The 25,642-nt window shown below is 43.5% G+C and overlaps 2 protein-coding genes across 2 annotated transcripts in view; both read right to left on the reverse strand.

The window, feature by feature from the left end:
- Window positions 1-20,970, reverse strand: part of adcy8 (adenylate cyclase 8 (brain)) — a 98,795-nt gene extending 77,825 nt beyond the window's left edge. The window contains exon 1 of the mRNA XM_084008803.1: window positions 18,455-20,970. Within this exon, the coding sequence (XP_083864929.1) occupies window positions 18,455-19,376 (922 nt within the window). The 5' untranslated portion in view covers window positions 19,377-20,970. The remainder of the gene's footprint in view (window positions 1-18,454) is intronic.
- Window positions 1-25,642, reverse strand: part of LOC311012987 (tripartite motif-containing protein 29-like) — a 160,147-nt gene that overhangs the window by 96,489 nt on the left and 38,016 nt on the right. The window lies entirely within an intron of this gene.

The raw sequence follows: 25,642 nt of genomic DNA on the forward strand, positions 1-25,642 counted from the left end.
AGAAAAACACTCTAAAGCGCCGGGTTTTCTCCGAGGGGACAAAGTGCCAGCATGTATTCCAACAGTGTCTCTGTTTGATCTTGATTAAACCTGGTGTGAACCGGGCGTAACCATCATGCATCTCTCCTGTCACGTGAGGGATGAGTGGGATGTGGCGGCGCCTGCCAACACAAGCGTCACACAGCATTGGCTTTCAGTAATTAGCCGTATTAAACGGGGATGTTCCAGACTACAGACTGTCCATCAGGGACAATCGCTCCTTTTTAAATGATCAAAAAACACACTCCTTAACACCCTGTTGTGCTTGAGTGAATGACTGAGCAGCACAAATCAATAACAGTCATTGTCATTCCATTAATACAATTCAACCTGACATCATATTGTCGCAGTTTCTCAGGTGGAAAAACCTCCGAAGAGCTACTGCCACAAAAATATTTGAGTGATTGATTAATGTTTTCATGGAGAGAAGCATGCGGACACTCAACAGATATTATAGAAACACTGCCTAAATATCTCAATACTAAAACAATATCACAGCAAAAATATAAAACATCAGGTTAGGTATAATAATAATAAAAGATGGAATAATAGAGTGGTACTGCAGTACAGGAGGCTATGAGAGGCTTCCAAAACAAAAACCCACAAAATGATAATAAATTCAGATGAAGTTCTGTTAGAAGTGAAAGGAAAAATCATTTTTTAAGTACCGAGGCATCGTACATTTTTTTAGTATTGCGATACCTTTCTATTCTCCGTATTATGAGCCAAACTAGCTCTGGAGATTTTTCTCTCCAAAAGAGTGAATACAATATTCACAATTTGCAATGTCTCATATGTTCGTCAGATTATTTGTAAGAACAAATCCAATGCTTGGAGTGAAATAATACTCCAACATCATGATTAGTGAGCATCTTCCTGTGTTTGTGCCAGAATGAAGAAATCCGATGCAAACGGCTCCAACATGTTTTCAGATCTGCTGCCTCCACTGTGATGGTGCGATGGTCTGCACCATGCACACAATGGATCTTCTGAATGGGCCGACAGTCCAGTTTGTGGATTATACGGCATAAAGACATTATTGGTGTAACGAGCTGATTTGATGGTCGAATCACAAACACTTTTCCATGACAGTCTGTGAACAGCTCCTCTTGGCACCTCCAGCATCACAGCTCGGCTGTGTTCTCGGGCTGAATGTGCAAACAACTGAGATGACGAGTGAACGTCTGCACGACGAGGTGTGTGTGTGTGTGTGTGTGTGTGTGTGCGTTTGTGTGTGTGTGGGAGGTGGGTGTTACAGCGGCTCATGTCAAACATGCAGCGATGAAAGCTGAGATGTTCAGCAATATGTTTGGAACGTGTGATCAGAAGCAAACACCATGACGGAGCGCTGGAGTAGCTGGTTTGTTGGTGTGTGCCGTTTGAAGGCAACTTTAATGTCAGCGAGGCAAAAACTCTGCCTCGAAGCTTCGTTACATTCCTATCTTGGCATTTTGCAGCCTGCTCTGCACAGGGATCACTGTTCCACACGGACCGTTGTTGAGGAAGCCAGGGATCCAGAGTGCGACCATTTTGGTCATACGACCAAAAATTTGTGAAATGCAAAATATGTTCCTTGGTCATTTAGCGGGTCTGAAGTTTTTTTCTTTATAATATCACCAAAGACGAGCATTTTAAGTTTATTTTTAAACTATTTAGGTTAGGTTATTGATTTCTTGTTTGAAAAAATCCTCATTTATCTTTAGCTATTTTTTCCCTCTTTTTTTCTTATCTTTATTCCTGTGTATAGTCATTGACCGAATGTGTTAAGAAATCAACAGTGTATATGAGAACTATATACAATGTTATTTTTTATCCGATTACTCGATTAATCGATGGAATAATCGGTAGCAGCTCTAGTATCGTGCCTGCATCAGGTTTTCTTTCCGTCAGTCAGGACGATGTTACGCTACAAAACAAAAGTTAGGGTTCGGCGACAGTCAGCTTTGGCCTTAGAATAGTTAGGTTTAGGACAACGAAATCCTCACAAACGCATCACAGCAACACATTAGAGAAAGTTGAAAATCCTGTGTTGTCGGAGCGCTCCCCCTCTGGCCATGTCACTTGGATGGGTTTCTTTTTTGAATCTTTCAAACAAATCTTGCCACAAGACGTCTGCCAAGCAGTTATGACATACCCGCCTGCTTTCCTAAAAATGACCTTCCCACACTACCTACTGTATTGTGAATTACATATCGAGGTAACATGTTGTCAAGGATTACATTTCCTCGAGACGTATCACAAATTAGCTTCAAACTCGTCCATGGAAGTCCACGTAGGGAGGTCTGGGTGGAGACTGATGTTCGTGTCAAAACCAAGAAGTTTTGTTTCATTTTCGTAGCCTTTTGTTTTTCACAAAAGCCTGACCAAGTCGTTTTGTGACCTAAATCTGTTTTTCTTTTTGTTTTATCCATTAATCATGTGTTTTTCCAGAAAAACATATATTTCCCTGTATATGCAGACAGGGTTGGATATACAGTTGTCAATGTCAATAAGTCCCATTTTTGGAGAAAAAGAACACTTTCTAAGCATCATCAAAGGTTTCCTGAATGCCGAGGCCTGAGACGGAGGAGTCACATGTATGTGTCTCGAGACCACTGCAGTGGTTTCATAACTGCCGACCTCTGACCCCTGACAAACCCTCCAACATGCGTGGACTTTCCCCCCGCTGTGGCCTTTTCGGCCAAGCTTCTCCTGAGCATGTGATCGTGACATTTCCCCACAGCTCTGCCTGCAGCTCAGCAGCATGCTCGTCTCTTTAATGTCACTTTATGGATGCAGCGTCTCGTCTTTCTCCTCGGAGCGAGGAGCAGAAAGCGGCATTGTGGTGAGCTGTGGCAGCTCCCCGCCTGGCTTGAACAACTGTGATGGATTGCTGCCTGAATGCACAGATTTCCCTGAGTGCTCTGTACAGTATACGCTACAGTCTGTCTTCTTGTGTTCCCTTTCACGGTATGAGATATTATCAATATTTTTCAAAGGCTGATTTATTGATATCGCTAATGGAATCCTCCTTCAAACATGTCTGCACAAGTTGTCATTATACTACATGTAAGCTCATCTCCTCTCATCTCTTCTCTGGCATCTCTCGTCTTTAAAAAAAAAAGAGGGATACATAAGTTTGATTCCTGTCATGTGACTTTACAATGAATTTAGGGGGAGTGCAGCCCCCCAAGAGAAGGCTGATTAATGATAAAGGAAGGGTGCACTTTCTTAAATAACAAAATCATGTTTAAGTGTATGGGGATGAATAATCAGACTCCATGACTTTTCCATAAAACAGCTAGCATTACCGGCTCAAAGGTAGGTCTGGTCGGAGCAAGGCCCGGAAGTAGGAGGCTAGAAAATGGGGAAGGGGCCATTGGGCCCCCACTCTTTATATATTGTATATATACTGGGAACTTGCACATCCAGTTTTGTTATTTTTTGCACTCCCTTAACAAACTGCACTGCCTCAAAACAGTTATATTGTACATACTTGTTTATGTTATATGTTATAGTGTCTCTTATATATTTTTTAGTGTAAATTTCTATTCCAGTACTTTTTCTCTTTTTTATTACATGTTTGTTGTATGCACCATACACAACCAAGACAAATTGCTTGCAAGTGAAAACTTACTTTGGCAATAAACCTGATTCTGATTCTGTAGGCCCAGCTGGCTCGATTCGGCGTTGCTACTGGTGTGATCCCATCACAAGATGTTCTCTTTTAAAATGTGTTCTTACTTTTTAGACAGATACATCATGCACACAAATACCACAAAACTGCCTTTCCACCCGCAATCTGAAAAAGGAGGCTTTAATTTGGCCCGACTTGCACCTAACAGCTGATTTCCAGCACAGATGGGAATAAGCTAAAACCAGTTTAAAACCAGTTCAGAAGAGAGCTCATTCTTCCCTGTCTGGTGTTTCTAGCAGCAGCTGCTAAAGCCACTGTTCACTACCTGCTCGGCAGCAAACAGACAAAGCTAGAGACCAGCCAGTGAACAAAATGGAGCATTTAGAAGCTAAAGAGGCCGACGTTTCCCTCAGGAGTCGGTGGAAAACGAGCTAAACGAGAGAGAACATTGGACGTACATTCATTCATCAGCTACACACAAACAACTACAAGAGGGATGATCATGTTCATGGACGTCGGAACTATTTTCTGAGAGGAGGGGGCAGGATTTTTGTTGGGAGAGACGCACACAATGATTAACGAACTAGACTGGATAAACACATGCAGCATCTTTATTGTTAAGAAAATGAAACGAAATGAATGAATAAATCAAGCCTTTAAGGAACATAACACTAGGTCACTATGCGCATTCATAATGGCCAAATGCGTAAGTCTCTCCTGCTTCATAGTGTTGCGCAGCCAGGTTTTCAACCTGCCCAAGGCTGAGAAAGAGCGCTCGGATGCCGCGACAGATATGGGCAGGGCCAGACAGAGCTTCATGAGCTTCTCCACCTCCGACAGCATGGAGCGGGTTTGGGGCTGCAAGGTGTGCAGGATGGACACAACATCCTGAATGGTGGTAATTTCTCGCCCCCCACACATGTCGCACAGTATGTCCAGCTCAAGGCTTAGCTGCTCTCGTGAAAAGGGGGTCAGTTCCACTCGTTTCCCTTGGGCCGCCTCAAGAACTGCCTGCTCTCGCCCTACAGCTACGCGGAGTCCCTCCTGATAGAAACGCCGCTCCACCTCCAGGGCGCACCATGTCCAGGGCGACATGGGGGGCGGATGTGCAGCCGCACCCCCCGCACCCCTAGTTCCGAAGTCTATGATCATGTTGGGAGGTGGGTGGGTCCAACAACACAGGACTTCCAACCACGTCACCGTTGCCAAAGACTCTTTGCATTTTCTAAACTTTATTGTGCACCATGTCAAGACATTTCTTCTAAGAAAGCTGTTTAACTAATCATGAACTACCAAATGAAACTGTTTAATAACTATATGGGAATGTTGTAGGACACGGGAGAGACATTGATGCAAAATATCAAGTTAAAAAAATCTCTTTACAAATCTTTTCTATGATTTAAAAAGGTCTGGTGTTGTGCTTTTTGACGGTTTCCCTAGTAAATGCCCTGAACCAATCAGAGCTTTGTAGGTTGGATTAAGATTTAGGATGTCCTCTTGCTGTACCAGAGCCAGACAAAAGGGCAGGAGAAATAGAGAAATGGACCAGGTGGATGGAACTTAAGTGAATTGCAGACATGAGAACTCTTACTTAACATACGTCTTTGACAGACGTGCTAACTGTTTAGCGGCTGAAATGAACAGAAACAAATAGCCTCACCAACAAACGCTTCCAAACATGAAAACAAAACAGCGTTTGTGAGAAATCAGTCCTGAGGCAAAGAAAATGTTCTGTGGTTCATTTTTAGGCATGAATAGCAAAATCCCAAATAACACATACATGAAATTGCAGTCTTAAAATGTCCATTCCCACCAACGGAGCCATTTTTCAGTCTCCCTGCCTGGTTGGGGAACATTTGGCTGCAATGACTCTTAACACTTTCTAAAAGCTAAATGTTCTCCTGCTGGCAGAATGGTGTCACACTTGACGGATAGTCGTTGTTGTGTAATACCGGGTGTCAACCTGCACACCGCCCCGAGGCAAGTTCACGGTGAGCTTGGCGATTTCATTGGCACGTGTCAAACTGCTCTATTCGGATTCAGAGTCCCACCTGAGAGCAGCTCTGACTTCTGCTGAACACAATGGGCTTCCACTGATGTCCCACTGAAGCCAGACTAATGTCATGTTACTGCTCAGGACATCACAACACCAGTAACATCACAAAATGTCCCTCACTGCTGGATGATTTTTGTTAGGAAGTTAACAGGTCGTAATTCACTCTCCAATATTGAATATGTTTGCAAAAAAACAACTCTTTTCTCACCAAAAGCTACATTTTCGTGATATCGTTATTTACTTTCGTCCAATACTATTTTTTTGGAGCCGATCCCAGCTGACCCAGGGTGAAAGCAGGGTCCACCCTGGACCGCTCACAGGACTATCACAGGGCTGATGTAGAGAGAGACAACCATTCACATTCACACCTACGGGCTATCTAGACTCAATGAAACTATACATTCACTATTTCCATCTGATCACATAACAACACAACAGTCCTGGTTATTGAAATAAGAACAATCTTTTGTGAATGAGGGTTTTTTTTTAATGAAAACGTCCTCCTCTTTCACTGATACACGCTTGACAACTTTTAACAAGAAGGCGTTTGAATAAACTCTCTGTGGCCAAACATGTTTACAACAAGGGTCGAATACAGGCGCCGTTCCTTCCTTCATTTTCCCGAGTACCTGCTGCTTTTTCCACATTTCAAACAGATAACAGTAATCCAAAAGTAATCTCATTAAAAGCTGACCCTGGAGGAGAGCGGTGAGCGCTGCTGGCTGGCGCCCGCTGCTATGACTAGGGTACAGCTGGGAGGTAATCCTGTCTGAAATCATCTTCAATGTGAAGAATAAGCCGAAAATCACCCTCACTATTAAGCCTAAAACCTCACTCAATGTGTTCTCGTACTCGTAACAGGACAGATATCATATCATATAAAAAAAAAACTTTAATCTGTGGGGTGAATACACAGGAAGTGGAGCGTGATATTCTCAAGAGTTGAACAAAAAAATTGTTTTGGAAAGTGATCCTGCTTTTATTTGCAAAACTTGCAAAACTTTCATGTTTCCAGAAAGCTGCTCTCCTCAGTGACCCTTACATCCTTCAAATATTTATTTTGAATAAACAATACTGGAGTATGTGTTCATTGATGTGTGAATTTTACAACCCAATTGACCCGATTGAATGCTGTTAAAAAACACTGATGAGTTTACATAATGTTTTCTTTTAAAAAATCACCCAAATGCCACCTTTTCTCTTAACCAGAAACTACACAAACTAACATTATTGTTTAACTTTAATAAACATTAAATTCTGATTCTTCAGCTGAAATAGGAAACCATAATTTATGATGACCAACAGACATGTGACAAAACAAATCTGTGAAACTGGGACTGAATGCGATGCTGTTTAATAAAATAAGGGTTGCAACAATGTAAACAACAACATCCATTTTTTTCTATACGCAAACTAGTTTGTTTTAATGATGTTTCCATAGAGGTGCAGGACTTAGGATAACCCCAAACTGATCTCTCCATTGCTATTGTACTGAGGTGGGCCAGGAATGTTGGCAGGTTTCTTAAAGACCGTACAATGTTTAAACAGACCGAGACCCAGACCCTACCACAATTAGGGTGAAAGTCACTACATCATAGTATCATAGTATTTTGCATGGCAATAATGTATCAATACATGGACACCAAATATCTATCTTTGTATAAACAATTAATATTGCAAATGTGTGGTAACAAGGTTACCAACAACAACAGTTAACTAGTCTGTCTGCTTTTTCTACACATTTGTCTACAATATAAACAAATGCAAGGGAGTCCAAGTAATAAATCACATTAAGCAAAAGCAATTCTGTAATCTATATGCACATGTCCAAGGTCATTTGGAAGGACTACTGGTTCAAGTGAGAAGGTGAGGACTGTGTAGAAGTGTAGAGGTTTAGAAGTGTAGAGGTTTAGAAGTGTAGAGGTTTAGAAGTGTAGAGGTTTAGAGGTGTAGAGGTTTAGAAGTGTAGAGGTTTAGAAGTGTAGAGGTTTAGAAGTGTAGAGGTTTAGAAGTGTAGAGGTTTAGAGGTGTAGAGGTTTAGAAGTGTAGAGGTTTAGAAGTGTAGAAGTGTAGAGGTTTAGAAGTGTAGAGGTTTAGAGGTGTAGAGGTTTAGAGGTGTAGAGGTTTAGAAGTGTAGAGGTGTAGAGGTTTAGAGGTGTAGAGGTTTAGAAGTGTAGAGGTGTAGAAGTGTAGAGGTTTAGAAGTGTAGAGGTTTAGAAGTGTAGAGGTTTAGAAGTGTAGAGGTTTAGAAGTGTAGAAGTGTAGAGGTTTAGAAGTGTAGAGGTTTAGAAGTGTAAAAGGTTTAGAAGTGTAGAGGTTTAGAAGTGTAAAAGGTTTAGAAGTGTAGAGGTTTAGAAGTGTAGAAGGTTTAGAAGTGTAGAGGTTTAGAAGTGTAGAGGTTTAGAGGTGTAGAGGTTTAGAAGTGTAGAGGTTTAGAAGTGTAGAAGTGTAGAGGTTTAGAAGTGTAGAAGTGTAGAGGTTTAGAAGTGTAGAGGTTTAGAGGTGTAGAGGTTTAGAGGTGTAGAGGTGTAGAGCTTTAGAGGTGTAGAGGTGTAGAGGTGTAGAGCTTTAGAGGTGTAGAGGTGTAGAGGTGTAGAGGTTTAGAGGTGTAGAGGTTTAGAGGTGTAGAGGTTTAGAAGTGTAGAAGGTTTAGAGGTGTAGAGGTTTAGAAGTGTAGAAGGTTTAGAGGTGTAGAGGTTTAGAAGTGTAGAGGTTTAGAAGTGTAGAAGTGAGGGCAGAAGGCGTGGCAAGATTCTCTCCATGTTGACGTCAATGAAAAAGTGAATAACTGTATGCATCCCGTCCAGTTTGTCCAGGACATTTCGATGTGTCTTGACAGGCAAATAAGTAAGTCAGCTGAATTTTGTTGTAAAGCAGGAAAACTGCTATAGAAGACCGGAAACAAGGCGAGTTTGTGTGCAACTGTTTGTATATCCTGAAATAAACCACAGGGGGAGTCGATCTCATGACTCAATAAAGATGGATGGCTCTTTGCACCACCTCTGACACACGATCCCGAGCTTGTGTCACCATCAGTCAGATATTGGCCTGTTTCTCGTCATTCGATGTTTGTTGCGTGTTTGACCTCGGGACACATTGTAGGGGAGGCCTCGGGGTCAAAAGTGTCCCAGAGGTGTCCGTAGAGAACGAGCTGCTGTGTGTTAACCTGATGACCCCCTCAAGGTCTCCGCTACACTAAAATCAATGCAGTAATACAATGGGAGGGTCTTATAGAAGGAGAGAACAACTAAGAGGTTGTTCTGTTTTTGTCTGAAGACTTTAAAGGTCTAAAGGTCAGACAACAGGCCAGGCTCAGAACAAAGCACGATAGTGATTTTAAGCTGAGCTGATTATACATTTTTAAAAAGCACAATTCATTAGGCAGTCACGACATCGTCTTTTTCACTGAAGAATTGCAGATTTTTTCACTTTAGTTTCTTGTATTTTGGAGCTGCAACTCACTATTTAATTTTCTTGATTAATCGATTCATCATTTGGCAAATAAGATGTCAGAAAATTATCAAAAAAACTGTAAATCTTTAAGGCTGAATGTAATTGTTTAAGGCTGTCAAATGTTAAAGAACACAGTCTCACGGCAGTTCATGAAATAGTCACAAATCTTCTACTCGTGTATATGGACACACATTTTCTGTTTGTTTTTTTCAATTTCAATTGGAAATATAGTTTTTGTTTGCACAAAATTTTTGTTTGTGTCAATTCCTGTTCCTTGAAACAAAACAACTTGACCATGAGACTGGGTTGAATATTCGGCCTATTTGCTAGAAAAACAACTAAAACTATGATGAACACATTTGTTAAAATAGTTGTTGGTTCTTTTTCTGACGATTTACCATCGAATACTTGTTTAGGTATTTTTTCGGTTTATTTTCTTACTGCTTTATCTTAAATCAAATTCTTATTATTAATTCCTGCAGCTCTCAGTGAATCAGTTTTGCGGAAGAAAACCATTTTTTTCTTGAAACATCTTTGAAAAGGAGCGTTTAGCGTGTCATCTCCTCTGTCTTTGTTCTCATGACTTGTTGACGCGATGTGATTCAGCAGTGCTTTGTCAGGCAGAAACACACAAACAGCTCTTACACCTGAACTACCTGGTTGGTGCTGTCACAAGCTCATGATAACGCAGCAGAAATGCATCGCAAGAACGCCGACGGAGCACATTTTGTGGACGCTTTGCTCGTGTGACGCAGCCACAAAACGCTCAATGATTGTGGTATTTGCTCAAACGTCCTTCTTATATTCACCAGCAGCGAAGCTATAATCAGCACCGACACACTGAAGTTCAGTGAAAGGGACACAAAGAGATGCTTTCATTGAGATGGATGTCTGGCTCCCCGGCCGATAATAGAGGGGGTGTCGAGTCAGCGTTTGGCAAGAAAAACTGACTTGCAGGTAACTCTGGAGGTCGGTCACTGCTGCTGAACACACAGACACATTCCAGTTTACGGAAATGTGGACGTGACATTTGAATAAAAAAACAACAAAGGAATAAACTTCTGGGACATAAAGAAGAAGGTAGCCTCCAAATTCCCTGAAGGCGGGTTTCAGGGCCGACCGCACTGCTAATCTACACAATGTGTCATTCATCAGGTCGGGACAGTTTTCTGGCACTAGAAGTCCACAAAAAAGGTTTAAAAGCCCAGAGCAGAAGAGCAGAGACGGGAGGAAATGAGCCACTGCAAGGCGGCGTGTTTTATCGTTTTAGAGCTCCGACTCGGGGTCTGTAATTCTTCCAGACAGACTGTTTCATTTGGTCTCGCGGAGGACGAGGCCGGAGGAGTAAACAAGGTGACAAACTGTGGCCAAGGCCAAAATCGCCTCTGTGATGTTTGTGATGGCAATGAGCCGGGTAGTAAATCAAGCTCTCCATTCTGTCTGCCTTCAAACAGACCTGAGAGGCTGCGTCTTACTGTTTAATCCATTTTATTCTTTCTCCTTTAATGTCTTCAGCAACAACATAAAACCAAGAGACAGTGTGGACCTTCTTTCATATTTGCGCTGGTCGCGGATTAAATGGATGCTTTTAGAACTGCGATCACAAAGCGAAACAAAGGCCGGTCCCCAGTAAAGGCAGAGCGGCTGTGAGGCTGAACTTTGAATTAATTGCTGTAGTCAGCATGCTAACATCCCCACGGCAACAGTGCTGATGTTTAGCAGGTAAAAGGTGCGTTAGCTGGTCAAACGGGTGATATTTAGTCTCTACGGTCATGTGTCCACATAAGACGTTCTTCTGTAAGAAAAGCAGCCGCAGGGCGCTGGGGAGCGTTGCATCAAACAAATGTTTCTATGGCAACAGTATCTTAACTGTATTGAAAGGAAGCTTTTTATTGCTGAATTTATAAATGACACTGCATCTCCTGTAAAAAATGTTTTAATAAAAATGATGTTCTATGGTTAAGTTTTGATAATGCCTACTGATTTATAAATGGAAGGAAAGTGTTTATTTCCTGCTTTGATTTTGGGGTTCATTCATGACCAATGCTTGGAGGTAATGCCAATGCGTCTCTGGCAATTTCTGGAAATGCCTTGGAGGTCACAAAGCCGAAATGTCACCGGGAAACTCACTGCCATAAAAAGCTCAAAAAGCTGCTGGCGGCCCTGATCCTTCATTAAATATTAAGGGTGGCTGAGTGCAGTGTCTGGTAACAGCGAGATTGTCCGAGATCAACCGCATGACACCGGTGAAATAACGGAGGAGGGGGAGGAGGGTGAAAGAGAGGTGTGGGGAGGAAGAAGACGGAGGGAGAAGACCAAGGAAAGCTGCAGATGAGGATGACGAGCCGTCGTCTGAATGACACACTTCAAAGGTCAAAGGACTTCAGATGACAAACTGTGTCAGGGTCAACCTGGAGGTCTTTCATTGACATAGTATTCAAGATAATTGTGATTGATGAAATACATACAGTGTTAATAACAGGAAGCTTAATCAGAGGCAGAGTCTTGCCTTCGCAATCACAGGAAAAAAAGATTGTGCTGTGGAAGGTCCGATGACGTTATTCCGCATAATCATTAGCCTTCTGTTGCAGGGAGAGTTGGTATTTTCAGAACAATGGGCCGTTTGTTTTTTGAGATAACAGGCTTTCGGTCCAACGGGACAATTTTTTGGACTGCAGGGTTTTAGAATGAAGGGCTGTGGGAACAATGCCATAGCACCGTCCAAAAGGGGAGGGTTCTTACATACACCCGAAATGTCAAATGTAAATGAAAGCACACGGACGCCTTTAAAAGGAAATAAAAGTGGGTTTGATTGTGATTAACGAGCATCAGTTGAAAACGGCTTTTTCCAAAGCTCACGAAGGGCAAGAGACGGAAAAATGCATGCATGCAGCCTTTTTGTGAAATCCACACTTGCCCTTTTTTCCCTCTTTTTTCCCCTCTATCTGCTTGGTGCAGCTGGCGCTCCAGGTAAGCTGAGTTTGACCTTGAAAGAGGAAACTGCGGCAAGCTTGAAGAACGACTAATCGGCGGGTGCGAAGCTCATGCTGTGTTTGTGTGTGTGTGTGTGTGTGTGTGTGTGTGTGTTTGTGTGTGTGCGTGTGTGTGTGTGTGGGAAGAAGATACACTACTATTGACAGTTTTATAATGCTCTTAGTTACAACAGAACACTCCCCTAACACCAGAACACACACATTATCATACACCACCCAGAACAACCTAATCTGTTATTTACTGACGCCTCTGTTCATTTACCAGCGAGGAAAAAGGCTAAATGACTTCTGCACAAAGGCAACGATCGATGCAGCGGCCACTGGAAGAGCAGAATCAGGTTTTCAGGGGGAGAAAAAAGGTGAACAGCGGGTCAATATGAGCTTATTGTTTAGAGAAGATGGGATGTGACAGTATTGGTGTAAAGGCTTTAAGGGAAATGCAGCGGCCAATACTGAAGCCTTGGATGTGCCGGAGACAAAGGATGTGGGGCCAGCAGGGGCACAGAGGGACTCTAAAGAGACGGAGCCGGATCGATGGAGGCTATTCTGAGTCTATCAGGAAGAACCAGGCTCAGACGTGGAAGGTGGAAGTGGACGACTCTTAGCACTTTTGACTATTTGTGCTGTTACAGCGAGGGAGGGAAAATAACCATCTTTTGGGAAACTATATGACATCGTATTCAAACCAAACCACCTTCACTTCCATGATGTCATCTACTCGTAGGAGACCCTTACCCTGACAGAGGAAGCGAAGGTGCTGGGTTGATCGCGGTCCTCTGACGGATCACAGTAGCCTCTGTGAAGGTATTCAGTAGGATCGGGTGGTTTTACCAGGGAATTAAGAAATATAGTTGCTTTCAATGATGCTGTGGTGATGTGATGTACTTTAGTGCGCAGCATGCGACACCAGAGGTCAGTCTCCATGGTGGAACAGGCAGATAACGCCCACTTTTTTGGGATGTTGGTGAAAATATGTGTGTGTATCGGCCAATATGGCTCATGGGTAGAGGGGAAAACGTGAAAGGTATATATGTTCCGTTTTATCTGCTGATTTATGGACTAGGGTTAACTCCATGATTTCTTGCATCCACAAACCACCTTTTAAAGTGGCCTCAAAAAGTGTAAAAAAGTACTGGTCTGATTTGAAAACAAATTAATTTTTGACTTAATGTAATGTGTCTGAGTCTCCTGAAGTAGCGACCTTACAAAGACTTCTCCTTCATAAATACGTCTTTGTGCTGCTCTGCAGCAACATTTTTCATCCCTGAAATTCTGGGACATTTTATAAATCCAGAGTTTTCCTTTCTAATCCAACCGACGGACATTGTCTTCCCCTCCTCATCTGTAGTTATTATGTATATTATATGTTCACCCCATCCTTGAGAAAACACAATTAATAGGATAGGATTAGGACCGCTTGAGTCCAGGATGTTTAATTTCACAGCAGGCCTTGTCTTCCTAACCCCAGGAGTGCAGCATGAGCCGTCCTAATCCTCCCTCCGCTGCCGCGTCCATCCAGTGCACGCAACACAACCACAACGCGGCCTGTATGCCATCGTCCCCGAATTAAGACAGAATGTGTAAGGCTCTGATCTCACAGCGTCTTCAAGTTGACTCATACCAACACGCGATGCTGAAATAATCCTTCAGTCTTCAGCAAGTTAATACTCATAAGGCAGACGCAAGCTAAGCCTTATCAAGTAGAAGCCCATCACTAAACCTGCACCTCAGTGAAGATGTTACCCATCTATCCAAGACTTTTAAATGGATGTTTCCTTTGACATAATTAGTTCACAAAGATGTTTAAAAAAATCAATCCTTTTATTGTCAATAATCATCATAAATGTGATGATTTGGATGGTTGGTTGGATTTGGTTGGATCTGACAAACACAAGCAGTAGAGCGGCAACCCGAGCAGCAACCTTACTGGATCTGGATCCATCTGTATTCTGGTGTGAAGCTGCTAACAAAGTTAGCTTCATAATACAAGTTCAACGTGACAGCTAAGTGTTAGACTTTTTAGTAGTTAACTGCATTGGTAGTGACGGTATCAACCTGTCAATCACAAGGTAGCCCCGCCCTAAAGCATCCGCTGCTTTATGGTCTATTAGACTCTAAATGGACCATAAAGTACTAAATGAACATCATGTTGTATTGAAGTAGACTTGAAACTACAGATTGAGATCATAAACTCATGTTAATAATGTTTACTGAGATAATACATCAAGTGACAAGTAGGGTCATTTTCTCATAGACTTCTATACAATCTGACTTCTATTTATAACCAGAGGAGTCGCCCCCTGATGGCCAGTAGAGAGAATGCAAGTTTAAGGCACTTCAGATTTGGCCTCACTTTTCTGAACCAGAAATTAGCTTCAGCCATGTAAACATATAGAGTATATCTGACATTCAATGTTTCTCTGTACCACTAAAGACCACTTAAAACAACTGATTGATTATCAAACTAATTTGATTAATTGACTGATGGTTGCAGCTCTAACTGAAATTGCCATAGGAATTCTGCTGAAACTACAGCTATATGACAATTAAACACATTCACATTTCAATGATTGTTATTGTCGTGTCTTTCTTTTGTGGAATAGTAGATTCACAAAATACGTTTACAGCATTTCTTTTTTTTTTAAAGATTATTTTTGTCAAAATAAGCCCAGACCTTATATCTACACATTTTGTGACTGCAAATCACCATGACACGGTGTGCGTAGGGGCAGATATACAAATGCAGACAGAGTCAATGATTGAACTACAATGGTGTCGTCATAAGTGGACATGAGCACACGTTTGTCACTAACCTTTGCAACGTGGGTAGTATAATATGGGCTTCGGGACATTTTAGGAGGTTATATCATTGCTTTACATTTTATTCCTCTGCCCCCTGCCTCTTATACTAAATGTCATGTTTTCCTACAATTCCCAGGATGCTTTTCAACAACCCTGGTATTTTATGTCATATGGATGAACTATGCTGTAATTATTCTTCCTTACACATGACATCTATTGTACTTCTGTTCATTCGAGGAGAGGGCTTCCTCCCTGAGGTAGGTTTCCCTTATCTGATGGAGGGTTCAGGGACAGAGGATGTCAACATGGACAAAGCTTTTATGGACCGAAAAACGGACTGAATCACCATTGTGTTGAATCTATGGCATATCAGATGTTTTATTGATCTGCAAAAATCATAAAACACTGTAGTCTCTCCAGCTAACAGCTGCCTGGAGCTGCGAGCGCTCCTCCGAGAGGCTCGCTGGGTCGGTCGGTGGCTGCGTGCGGAGCGGCGGAGCTGATCCACACAAGGGGAAGCTGGGAAATCCCCCCTGAGCTACACAACAAGAGACACGCAGTGCGGCAGCGTACAGTCAGCTGCATCACATCTACAGTCATCTGTACGGCCACACTGACGAGGGTCAGCTGAGACTGAGAAGTGAAGCATGATGGGATTCAGCTTGACACTGGAAGAAGGACTTTCTGAGTTCCAGTAACCATAATTCCATACTATTTTTTATGCCAGAAAAAAAAATATTATGTTCCAATACATAGTATGTATACTGCTATCAACACCAAATGTCTATGGATCCCAGGAGCCTGGCCTGCTCCAGATTTCTGCCTAAAGTCTGTTGAAGTCTGTTTTCCTGCCACGCTTGCTCCTGGTAATGTTGGGAATTCATTGACTCTGAAAATAATGAGCGTGTTCTCGTCCTGCTTGATGTGCAAAGTGTCACTGACACTATAAATAAAAGTGATTTGAATTTAAATTGAATAGGATGTCAAATGCAGCATGCCAAGACATCTTACTGCATCTGGGCACATTTTCATCATGCTTTTCTGACCCACAATCCTCTGTGCAGCAGACCTACGATAGACGCATCAATTGAATGCACACTGCATGCAACAGAAACCCAATCATTTTTGGCCAGAGTAATAATGGTCATCACATAAATAGTCCCTGGGTTGTTCATTTTTTGAAAATGTAATTCTAAAGTTAGGAATATGTTACTCAATAAAATACAATGTGTCTGTGTGTGTGTGCTTGTGTGTGTGTTGAATGGTGCGGCGCTGTCCGAGGTGCTGAAAACCAGCGGAGGAGATGAATAGACAGACTGTCTGATCATTTTTAAATTAATAAAATTTGGTCTATAAAACGTACAGAAATAGTGAGAAGTGCCCATTTAAAGATACCACAGTCCAAGAGAACACGTTGAAATCTTTAAATGTCTTGTTCCTTTACAATCAAATCAAAGAGCAAAGGCAAACTGTAGCCAAGAAGTTGATGAATCGTTCTATCTCTACTTCTCCTTCTGACTAAAAAAAATCAAACATGACATTTAAAAAAGACACAAAACCAGAGCAAACTGCTCATATGAGCTCTGTGCAGACCGAGAGCCTGGATGTGAAAATCCTGAGCACAATAGTCTCTTTGGGTTAAATATAGAGATAGAAAAATGGGGCAATGTGCTCCTGACATCAGAGATCAACAAAGTGTCACGAGGCTTCAAATTGTGAATCATCTCTTATTTTAAAAAGCAGTCACAGATCCTATAAATACTGTAAAACTGCCAGGAAATGTGGGTTAGCTGATTCTAGGATCTGATGTTTACTGACTCCACTCCAAACTATGATTGATTAATGAATTAATAATGTCGTTGAAGGCAAACTTGGCATATTTAATAAAGAATATATAGACGTAACGCATCAACACTGTCAAATTGTGAGTATTTTACAGTATTCTGTTGCTTTTGCTGAACCTCTGTAGTCTCTATGTGGTGTTCACTGTTGCTTTACTTTGGTCGAGTATTTCAGTAGAAATAATGCAACAGTTTCAGTATGTGAGCTTCTGTCAGGTGTGTTTTAAAATCTCCCTCGATCAGTAAACTAAAGACCATTCCTACATACTCTGATTCATTGCTTTGTGTTTCCTTGTTATGTGATGATTTCCTCCAGTGTTGAGTCCTATCCCATCACTGGATCAGTGCCATTCAGAAGATAAACAATAAGAGAAGAATGAGGAAGAAGGCTTCTCTCGCCATTTAGACAAACACATAACAAAAGTAGTTTTGGGTGTACAGAGTCAAGTAAAGTGAACCCTATCAAACCCCCTGAATCAACCGCAGACATGATGCTCGACATGGACCTGACGCTTCTGAATGCACCGTGCAAGCTGTTCTATCTGGTGCCTTGGAAGGAAAGTATCCAGCAAAGAGCTGGACCCCAAATGTAAGCTCATTTATGAGTATAATGTTCACCAGTAGGGGGTGCTGAACCTATTCAGAGCTGCAGTGCATTTCAGGACCTGTGTGTGTGTGTGTGTGTGTGTGTGTGTGTGTGTGTGTGTGTGTGTGTGTGTGTGTGTGTGTGTGTGTGTGTGCTGGACAGCTCCCGGTGCTGAAGCCTCAGCAGTCAGACCAGAAACAGCCTCGTTTCCTCATAACAAGACAAATTCAAGACCTCACAAATCTGGAAATCCCAAACGCAGCCCAGTCAAGCCGACAAATGAAAACCTGCCCGCGCTCACAATAACACAAGCCAGGTGTGGTTTCACTGACAAGCAAACAGCTGCCCAGTTTGAGTGTTTATGCTCACAACCAAGCACAAATAGAAAGAACTGGCTGAGGTAAATGTGCATGAAGAGCAGGCGGTGTTTTCTTTCTCTCAGCTGAGGGTTGCTGTAAACACCAACATCGGTCACAAGTCTGCAGACTTTGGCAAGTTCATGGACCAAAACAAACAGAATCGTCAAGAGGCGGGGGGGGGGGGGGGGGGGATGAGGAGGGGGTCAATAAAGGAGAAAATGGTTGAGGGGGAGGATGGGAGAGAGGAGAAGTGATGCGAGTGAAGGGAGAGAAAGGGTAGAGGGAAGAAAGGAGAGTAGAGGAATGAGGGGGGAAGAAAAGGGACGAGAGGAGGTGTGGAGAGAGGAGGAATTAGAGAAATGGGAGGAGGATGGGAGAGTGAGGACAGGAGCAGAGGATTAGGGGAGATAACGGAGAAAGAAGGGGGAGAGGGGAGGAAGATAGAGACAGAGAAGGGAGAGGGAATTAGGAGGGGAAGAGGGGGGGCAAGGGGAGATAGAGGAGGGGGAAGGAGATGAAAAAAGGAGGGTACGGAGGAGGTGGTAGAAGATGAAGGGTGGTGAAGATGAAGGGTTGATGGGGGTGTGAGGAATGAGATAAAGAAACGCAGAGGAGGATTAGGGGAAGATTTAGGGGGAACATAAATTGAATGGCTGTAGGAAAGGAGGGGGGAGGTAGAATGGAGAAGACGAGGCAGACAGGTGACAACCTACCTGGTTGGTTGAGAGCTGTGCATTCTGGGAGATGAACATCTGGACCAGGATGTGGAGCCCCGAGGTGAAGAGGCCGGCCAGGATGGCCCAGGTGAGCGGCAGCGGCAGCATGCTGTAGGTTGCGAACAGGGTGAAGAGCACGTACCCCACCCCGTCACCCAGCAGCCCGTAGCCCAGCCCGGCCGCCAGGATCTGCGTGGCCATGGCCACCCAGGTGACCACGCCGCTGTACTGCAGGTAGCTGTGCGACGTGGTGTCCTTCCGCACCACCACTAAGGCACAAATGACCACTTCGATGCCCGTGAAGAAGCCCAAGAGCGTCCCTTTGATGGGGTCCATCGGGGAGGAGGCCAGGGTGAGGTGCAGCACCAGCAGGGTGAGCTTGGTCACCACGTCCAGGATGTTCATCACCACCACCGACTTGCGTCTCTGGCCCAGAAAGTAGCGCTGGTAGAGCCGCTCCAGGTCGCGGGACTTGAAGGCGTTCCGCAGCGTGGGGAAGATGACGCCCCGGTACGAGTAGCCCCAGTTCAGGAAGAAGTCGGAGTTGCTCGGCGCGCAGTCGATCTGCAGGAAGCCCAGGTCGCTGCTGGCGCGCTCCGGGAACACCTTGGTCCCGCCGTTGTTGTGGCGGTCTCCCACCGACGTCCGGCCCGCCGACTGCTTCCGCGCGTCCAGGCTCGGGTCGTAGAGCTCGTCCGGCCCGATCCCCTTCACCTCTCCTCCGCCGCCGCCCTGCTCGTGGATGAACCGCTGCTCGGTGATGTGCCGCACCGCGTTCTGCCACAGCAGCCGCTTGGGTCGCGCGCTGCCGCTGCCGCTGCCGCTGCTGTTGCTGTTGTTGCTGCTGCTCGGGGTCTTGTTGATGGTGTACAGCTCCTCGCTCGCGCTGGAGCACCGGACCTCGGACAGTTCCATCGCTGCTGCCGCGTGTTGCTGCTGCTGTTGTTGTCTTCTTCTCCTATCGCGTGTGTCGGTGAACGTTATCCCTCCCTTCCCGGTTGTCAGTTATCTCAGCGATTTTGGGAAGACGACGTCCTCTCGTGCGCATCGAACCGGGGGTGCGTGCTTCTCTCTCGGGTTGCGGCGAGCACGGCACGGGGTAGAGCGCGGTTGGAGGTCATCGTCACGCGGACGATTCCACTGAAGAAATAGCACATAAATCCGACTCGAGTGGAAAAGCATCTCTCGGATTAACCGCGTACCATCATCGTGTCTCCGCGTCTCCGTGCTGGAGGCTAGAAATCACCGGGCGGCGTGTCCAAGCGGCAGCTCGAGCCGCCGTGCGCCGACCGTCCGCACCATCAGGGTGCCGCGGCGCCACGGAGAGCCGGGATCCGTGAAAAACAAGGCGGAGGTTTTGGGGGCGCACGCGGTGTCAGGCAGCAGAGTCCGGAGACACTGATCTTTAAAAATGAACCCACAAAATGTCTCGCGCGTCGTTTGTACAACTGGGTCCCTTCACTTCGCCATTCTTGTCTTTGCGCGAGCCTCTGTAGAGCAAAAAAAAAAGCACAAATCACGTAAATTCCCGTTTAGTGTTCATAAAAAAAAAGATGCCACAAAAAGACGCATCCGGGAAGGTCAGAAAGTCATGGACAATCCGTGTACATACCCGGTTTCTATCAACGTGGTCTGGAGCCGAAGGAGATTCTAAATTGTCAACTTGTTGTTGCTCCAGAGGCTCGCAGACGGGATCAGAGTCGAGTGCGCGAGCTCCGCAACGCGGATCAACCCTCCTTCTTGAGCCTCTCCATCTAGTCGAGGGGCTCGCGCTTGAATGCAACACCTTGCTGAGGGGGAGGGAGGGGGGTCGCGAGGAGCGGTGCCAAGACACACAACGGTCCTCCGTCACAATCCCACTCGGTTTTCTCTCAGCAGCTCGCGTCCAGAAGTGTCCCCGAAAAGATGAAAACGTCCCCGTGCTGCGCGCGAGGATGAGAGTGCCTTCCTCCTCCTCCTCCAGTTCCTCCTCCTCCTTCTCCTCCCGTGAGCCGTCTCTCCGCGTGAGTCCTCCCGGTATCCCACCTTCTTCTCCGTCTCCTTCTCCTCCTCTTCGGTGTTTAAAAGGGCGTGCAGCAGCAGCAGCCGCGTGGAGAGGATGTGCAGAGAGCGCGAGGCTGGTCAGCGAGAGGCGCGGCGGCGCGAGCGAGTTAGCTGGACTCCGGTTTGACGTCACAGTCACCACTGCATGTCTGTGTATGTGTGTGCTCCCCCTCTCCTCTCCTCGTGTCTTCCCCTTTATCCCCATCTCCTTCCCCCCTGTCTGTTTCTCTCTCCCCCTCCCCCCACCTCGCTGTCTCCATTCCTTCAGATTATTTGCATTTTGTCCTCCTTTTATATTGCAGGTTGCTCTTTTTTCATTTAATTCTTTTTGAATGTACTTCATTCACACTTTATCTGTTTTCCCAGGTTAGCTCTCGGCCCCGTAGTTCCAAAGACGGGGCATCTTAATTTGAAGCCAATAGTGTTCCTCCACCTGTGTGGCAACACTTTGGTGAAGACCACTTTTGCCAGTCAATATTGAACGATTCTCCAAACTGTTCGTGGTTGAGTTACATTCTAGGTAATGTAGGCAACAGATAGCCTATTGACAAGAAAGAAGAATGCCTGGAATTTAAATAAAGTTGTGAAATAAAAGATGATATCTCTGGGTTGTTGTTTTTTTTAAACTGTCCATTGTGAGTCGACAATGTTGATGCAGGTCAACGCTAAATCTGATGGGTTTCATTTGTAGATTATGGAAATATTGTGGTTCCAACATTTCCATTAGGAGGAAGATGTTGCAGCTACAGATATTAATTCAAAACCACGTACAAAACAAACAAAACAAACTGCTGCAAATACAATATTATTTTTTTCCATTTGACCATAGGCTTTTATAATATTGATCATTGATATTGATTGAATCTTCTGCCATTATTATAATATTTTTTTAAATTGCTGATAGTAAACATGACGAGTTATTATTGTGTGCAGAATTAGGTAGAATTACTCTCTGAACAAGTTTTGTTGGCTTGTCTTTTATATAGCCTAATGGAGAAACTCAATGTGGACAGTCATTCACTCTCCGAGTTGCTTGAGAAAGTTAATAATATCATGTTATTACAAATATGAATAGAAATAATGTATTAGCCGACCATTAGCCGGGGGCGGCTGGCTAGTTAGCTAGCTAGCTTGTTCATCTGCAGAGCTGACTAATTAGCTAGCTTTTTTTGATTGGCATCATATACCTTGTTTATCCAACAGGTGAAGAAATAGACTTCCACTGAACTACAGAGACACATTTGTTTAATAAGGTTAATTGAATTTCAGTGTAAATGTGTTTGCTCTCTCACAAAAAGCTAATTTAGCCACAGCTGCATTGGCGTTAGCTGTATCTTTCAGCTAGCGAGCAACATGTTGATGTGACAAGTGAACATTTCCTTTTTCTGTCCATCAACTCTTAGTAATTCAACTCATCTGTGTAACAACAAAACGAACACTAAGAAGCTATTCATATCAAAAAGAAAAGATCAGTACGATGATTAATAGTTATATATCTTGGCTTCTTGAGTCAAATTAAAAAAGGTTAGTGCAAAAAAAGCCATTATAGATGTAGGCTATTAAATATCAAAATAAAGCATCTTCTCTAAGAAGCGTCTTCTGTAAAAATTCACCTTCCGTTCAGTCGGACCACTTCATCATTCTGGGTCTACTGTCCATTTCTCTTCAGGCCAGTGAGGCGTCGGCCGCTGCACTACTTCTGATTCGTAGTGTTGGTAATCTATAATGTGCAGTTTATTTTGCTGCTTGGTGTAAATCACCCTGATTTGGGAGCATCCGTTTACTCATCAAAATCTTAATAATATGCTGGCAATATAATTTGATCCTTAATCTAATCTGAGACTTCGCAGGCCCCTCATGTTAATCACAAACACTAAACTTGAAATTAATCATGAAAGGAGAGCTCCCCAGAGATGTTTGTACAATCATCCTGCACAGATCTCTACTCACTGTCTTGCCTGGGGCACACTGGTTACAGCCAGATTAATTCAGTGTGTCATCAAAATGCTCACACTGTCTACAAAATATTGGAGAAGGAACGTTCCCCCTGCTGTGTGCGAGTAGCGTGTCCCACTTTTGCTTATCCAAGAGAAGCAGGACGAAGGCCTGTGAGAGCTGGCTGGACTAGGATTAGATCGTCTGAAATGATTCGCTCCTAAACCTTGAGGAGCTGCAAGATGAGGTCCTTATGAGGAGGAGAAGCAACCCCCACTTTGACTCACGCATGGCTCCCGGCGAGAGGAAAGTTGCCTCATTGCTATTCAGTCTATTTTTACCTCCTTTTTCGTCTACACTGTAGCTTTTTTTTTTCTTCTGCTGATTCCCAGGAAAGAAGAATTACTGAAATCCTTCCCCAAACCGAACGCTATAAAGCACCAAAAAGATCTGGTATAATTCAACATGCCCTTTATTTGTCCTCATAAGTAGGGCGTCCTAAATGATGGCAACAAAGTATTGCGTTTCCCACATCGCTGGTGTCTGAGCTTCAGAAGGAAAACTGCTCCAGAAAGACAAGATGCAGCATAAAATGATAAGATGAAGATGTACGTTGGATTAACTCAGCAAACATCCATCCATCGTCTACCGCTTATCCTGTATTCAGGGTCGCTGCGGGCTGGAGCCGATCCCAGCTGACATTGGGAGAAGGCGGGGTTCACCCTAGACAGGTCTCAGCAAACATGTCTCGGGCAAAATGATATCAATGTGCTTTAAATCTATTATCGATGCTGTTGTTATGGAAAATGTATTTATATTTGAATGAAATTCAATCGCCTTCATTTGTTATAAAATGACTGTGACCTTATAAATGAACCATGTTGTGTCCAGCAGGCAGGTGTTTACATGAGACCCTGAAGCAAAGCATATAATCCACGGTTCTCACAGAATTGTACAAAATCTGAAGTAGCAGCTCAGGTCGTAAAATGGTCACAAAATGCAATCTAGTGGTATCATGTACAGGTAAACAAATTGTAAAAAAAAAAAAAAAAGTTCAGCAAGAAACTAATGCCAATAAAATGTCAACTACTATAATCTTTCATGGTGGACACACAAATGATACGCATCAATGTGACAGTAAACATTGAGAAAGACTACTTCTAGTGGGGGACTTTGGACAACTAGGTGGTTTGTTGCCTAAACCTGATTGTATGTAGTTATTTTAAAGTCAAGCTGAAATGAAAACCAATATATGCTGAAAAAGGATTAAAAAAATCTGATATAACATTATTTATATCAAATCCAATATCTTTTTCTTCCTGGAAAAGAAATTAGGACGCATGCTTACATCAGCAATACCAACAGTTTTTGACCTATAATATCATAACATCCATACATCATTCAATCTGCAACTACGGCGCTACACAGAGCTGGAGTTCCAATTCCTCCCAACGTCCCGTCTGTCTATCATGATCCACTTGGAAATACGTCACCATAGAAACTCATCTTTAAGCCCGACAATGAGGTTTTACCTAAACCTAACTAAATGTTTTTGTTGCCTCAACCTAACTTTTGTTTCGTAGCGTAATGTCGTCCCGACTGACACAAAAAAATAAGGTGTGTCGAGCCACAAAATCGTGAATGAAAAACTTTATTCACAATAATGTTAACAACAAGTCGAAAAGTCTCAACTGAAAGATACAAATGTCATTGACTGTATGGACATTTGGGGATCTTTGACTCCTCATCAGCAGAAATCAATTTTAGTGCAGTTACAGAAATTTTCTTCCAGACATTTTTTTCTCATGGTTAGGGTTTTGCTAAATTTAGGCACCCCATTTCTTTAAGTAGCTGAGAAGTTCCAGGTCCTCTATTGATCTGGGAAACAACGGTTGAAGACTGGTCATGTGTTCTGAGCAAAATGTGGTTTTCACATGATTCTTTCCTAATTTCTAGGACTTTTTTAAACACTTGTTCATCACGTCAAAAGAGACCAAAGACAAGCAGCATGTTATTTTCTTCAACAGCTGTTTTTACATTTCAAACGTTTTGGATTCACAGTGGACATGGACTTAATGTCTTGGTATTAAAGGAATTCTCGTTCTCTCCTGGAGCCTTTCAAAACAATTAAGTGTTAATTTGATATCCTCAGTCATGAAAATCAGGTGCTGATTTAAATGTAATATTCATCCATTTGGACTGAAACCCTTCATTTACTTTCTAGCAGTCACATTAAAGGCGGCATACATTATCTGAAGTGCATCACATGTGCGGGGCCCCTCTGCCATCAAAATGTCGCCTGTCCCCTCAGAAATTAAGCTGTTTGCCAATTTGCCCGAACCTTCTCATTTCAGGGTGTCAGCCCCCCTGACAGCTCGGCGGGGTCACAGTTGACAGCTCATCAATTCCACGGTGTCGTGATTTGAGGTTTCAATGACGAAATGACAGGAAATGGCTCGCCCTCATTTCATATGTAGCCTACAGAGCTTAAAGCCGGCGAGTATGCGCAGCAAGGATGAATGTGTCCTTTTTCCTGTCACTTGACTGTGTGTCAAGGCTGCGGTCCCTGCGCGGGCTGGGCCCCGCAGCTAGCCGCAGAGCTAAAATAAGTCTTACCTTGAATAATGGAGCGAGACATGGGAAGGTTTTTAGCTCGGCAGGAGCTTTTATTCTCATTAAATGTCCCCGTTGGAGGTTACGACCTGCCAGGAACAGGATGTTGTTTCTACTTTTCTCTCTTTCTTTTGGGTCTTTGTTCAGTTCAAGGTTTGCAATATTATCCATCAGCTGTGGGGCAAAAAATAGGCCCACAGCAGACACATCGATCGGCCAAGAAACATAATTCTGGTAAAGAATTGTCATGATTTTTAGTGTTGAAAGGAGAACTCAGTACTCAGCAAAACTATAAATACATTTACCCATGTAAGGATAATACACCATCTAACATCTAACAGTCATGATATCCAACTTCTACTTCAGTAAAAGCAACAGAAGGATGTATTCTGGTGTGATATCCAAGACAGACTCAAGAAAGAACCAAAAGAAGCAAATGAGGTTAAAGTATCTAAAGGTCACCGTGATATTGAGCTGAAACAAGCATGTCTTCCAGAGTTCTTGATATTTTTACTTGTTGGAGATTCATGATTTCAAAATGTGAGTCTTTAGAATAACCAGTAACTCCAGCTGTTGAATAAATGTAATGC

Source organism: Eutrigla gurnardus (genome assembly GCF_963514095.1).
Source record: "Eutrigla gurnardus genome assembly, chromosome: 4".
NCBI classification, from domain to species: Eukaryota; Metazoa; Chordata; class Actinopteri; order Perciformes; family Triglidae; genus Eutrigla; species Eutrigla gurnardus.